Below are 3,520 nucleotides of genomic sequence, written 5' to 3' on the forward strand. Positions count from 1 at the left end.
AACAAATATTGTATGTGTACCGTACGAGTGTGTTGTAGTCTCCATAAACAAAAGCATTATATGTAAAATAATTTTGCAATGGACAAAATTGATAATAATACGATTAATATTGTTAGTATTTTAAAGAATATGGAGATCAACCGTACAATCCCTTGTCACTGGATTCACTGCAATTTGATGTTATTAAGTGTTATTCACCAAAACATCACTTGGTTCATCGCTTTTAGATTATTGATGTATATAACCCATTCCATTTTCAAATATTGCAGCAGAGTAATTTTGCGTGGTCACAAACCATATATACATTAATTATTTAATTTTTTTCAATAATAATAAGAAGAAGAAAAAATTATCATCTCTAATTTTTGTTTTATGTGTTTAAATAATTTATATTTGTGATTGTTATCATACCAGTGGTGCTCGGAGTGAGTAATAATTATGTTAATTTGTCGAAGGCACATAACCAAATTAAGATGCAATAATAATCTTTATGTCATTGAAAAATTGATACAGTACATGTCAAAAGTGCATAAAGTATACTCTTATTATAATCAAAATCTTGCTCACGGACTAAAAGCTATAATATTGTGTACATTTATTCAGTCAATTTTCACACATGTATAATTCTCCTTTGTAATTTTGTTGAACAATTCAGCGATGGTCTCTTAATGGAATGTGATATCATATCCTGTATGAACATTGAACAGCAATGGATGAATTAATTGGATGATATTGTAAAGATTTGAATTAATAATTTAAGTGTACTAAAAACTTACTGCATATATTCAATATTGATATTTGCATTAGGGAAGCGTGAGATGGCTGCAAAGGCTTGAGTTGACAAGAGGAAAGTTTGGAAGCAAGGGTGCTTTGAACATGAAATAATATCAACAATTTTAACATCAATGCTACCATCTTTGCATGGCTTATTGATTCCACTCAGACACCTTATTCTGTATCTCCTTCCACATGCAGCACCATTATCCCATAACCCTTCATTCACTGCTGCAAATATATTTCCTGGAGGAAACTGCTCTCTCCTATTTCCGTCACAAGCAGTTGCTGCATAATCATACAATTACATCAAGTCAAATAGCTTCATTGTCAATAACTTCTTAAAAGTCGACTCAAACTCTAACGGTTCTCATTATATTTAAGGTTGAAATAGTGATTTAATTGTTGTCGATTTAATAAATTGAGTTTTGAGAGATACATTTTTTTTTTGGTATGATTTTATATCAATCAAATCATTGTCATTTCTAAAAACTAGAAAAATAGTTAACTTTTACTTCTGAAAAATACGTCGTCAACCACCGTTGAGTATCAAATGACTTTTATACACAAATCTACAATAGACCACAGATGACTTTCAAACACAAATCTACAATAAACTACATATAATTCATAGAATCAGAATAACATTCACCTGAAAAAAATTTGTCCTAAAAATATATTATTTTTTGCTTTTAAAGACAAAAAAATCAAATATATTAGGTATCACAACTAACAACATAAATATTAAAATTTTTGCATCTATTAAAAACAAAATATCAAATACCAGAAGTAAAAAATATATATATTTACATGGACTAAAAAAGTTACAAAAACTAAAAATCAAACAAAATATGATGTATTTGCACCAATAAAAACATAACACATGGTGAATAGATTTTGTATTGTATATAAATAAATATATTATAAGAGCAAAAAAATTAAAAAATTATTGACTCACGTATATATGGAGGCCCATAAGAAGAAGCAGTACCAAGGTCTGCAAGAATAAGGCTCAATTGATTGAGTAATATGATAGAAAGTATTAGAAGGGTAAATAGCCTCATTTTGGTTGATGATGATACAAACTTTCCTGCGCCCACATTTTCAATTTATAAACATCGTGCTGATATACACTGTATCAAGATTCATTTTCATTTTCATGTTTATCACAAACATTAAATTTAAAATATATATTCCTTACTTTTTTAAATGGAAATCATGTCATGTAATAATTTTAAATTCACGATTTCATTTTAAAAATTGAGTTTTGCCTTTGTGGGATTCTTATCCCTCAATATCAAATAAAATTGCGTTCATAACTAACACTTACACTTCAGACCAAAACAAAAACCAACGGTTACTGCAAAATAAAATTAGATCTATTTTGAATTTAATCGGATAAAATTTTAAATGTGTACCTGATTATTAATTTTTGAATGATAACAAAATTCTCCGATTATATGATATGCACAGATTAAGTTTTGTTGTCGACCTCTTTAAATAGTGGAATCTATCAAATTTGAACAATTAATTTGACTATTAATAATTTGTGCTAAAAAATCAAAAACAGATTACCTGATGCTTATTTATATACACACTCGCGTTCGAATCCAATTAAGAAAAATAGAAAAACATCAATATCAATGAATTTGTTTATTATTATTATTATTATTATTATTATTATTATCACTTTTTAAATATTTTTATAAATATATCATTTATCATAAAAAAAATGATACATTAAATATATCTATTAATATTTAAAACACAAATAATTAATGAAGATTAACAAAATTATTTAAATAATAAATATATTTTAAATGTTACAATTTTTTTTATAAATGAAATAAAAAAAATCATTTTTTTTATGATTAATACCGAAGGTAGGAAAAGCCATTGACTCAAATGGAAAAATAATTCAATCATCTTTTAACTTTGTGATAAATTATCATACAAACACCGTCCACTAGTGATTTGACCGGATTAAATGCAGATTTCAGAACTTGCCATTTGACTCACGTTTTATGTAGATTCCTCTTTTTAGATGCATTCCTTTTGAAAATATATATCATTAAAAATTACATTATTTCCAAATAATGTAACCGTGGACTTCCTCTTTATAGTATATATTGTATTTTTTTAATAAATAAATAAAGCATAGATTGTTTTTGTATTCTTTTTTTTTTTACGCTAATTGTATTTGTATTCTTGATGCTAGACAAAATACAATGATATTTTAGTTAAAAAATTAATTATCAAATGATTTAATAATTTTTTAGCAAAAATTAGAACATTAAGAGAAAAAAATTAGAACAAAGTAAAAATCTACATTGCAAAAAGTAGAGAATTTTCATTAAGAGAAAAAAATTACAAGATATCTCTCTAAATGCAAAGAAAAAATAATTAGACTTTGTATTGAAAGTAGGAGAATACTTACACTACACATGAAATTTTAATGGAGAGACCGAATATCCTCTCACAATTTTCTCCCCTCACTCTCAACAAGTTCTAATGTTTGTTCTTGCGTTGCTACTTGATAATGAGAATGTTTGTCTAAAGTACTATTTATAGAAGAGATAAACTAGATTTCTTTACTTATAACAAACCACTTGTCTATAATGCATCTTGCAATTTGTCAATACATACGTGGACTATAAGACTGACCACGAAGTCCACAATATTATATATATATATATATATATATATATAAAGAAATATTCTTTAAGAAAAGTAGTAAGTTCATTTA

General features: G+C 26.1%; 1 protein-coding gene across 2 annotated transcripts; it reads right to left on the reverse strand.

The window, feature by feature from the left end:
* Window positions 1-468: 468 nt before the first annotated feature.
* LOC101492218 (EG45-like domain containing protein) lies at window positions 469-3,295 on the reverse strand. 2 transcript variants are annotated; one of them, XM_012716160.3, is made up of 4 exons: window positions 3,212-3,295; window positions 1,733-1,864; window positions 777-1,062; window positions 469-688 (listed from the first exon to the last, which is right to left on the reverse strand). In XM_012716160.3, the coding sequence occupies exons 2-4, from the start codon at window positions 1,836-1,838 to the stop codon at window positions 682-684; spliced, it is 399 nt and encodes a 132-aa protein (XP_012571614.1). In that variant the 5' UTR covers window positions 1,839-1,864; window positions 3,212-3,295; the 3' UTR covers window positions 469-681. The 2 variants fall into 2 exon arrangements, with proteins under 2 accessions (XP_012571614.1, XP_073225402.1); XM_073369301.1 differs by lacking the exon at window positions 3,212-3,295 and adding an exon at window positions 2,193-2,299.
* Window positions 3,296-3,520: the final 225 nt, after the last annotated feature.

This window comes from Cicer arietinum, chromosome 5, assembly GCF_000331145.2.
Source record: "Cicer arietinum cultivar CDC Frontier isolate Library 1 chromosome 5, Cicar.CDCFrontier_v2.0, whole genome shotgun sequence".
Taxonomy (NCBI): Eukaryota; Viridiplantae; Streptophyta; class Magnoliopsida; order Fabales; family Fabaceae; genus Cicer; species Cicer arietinum.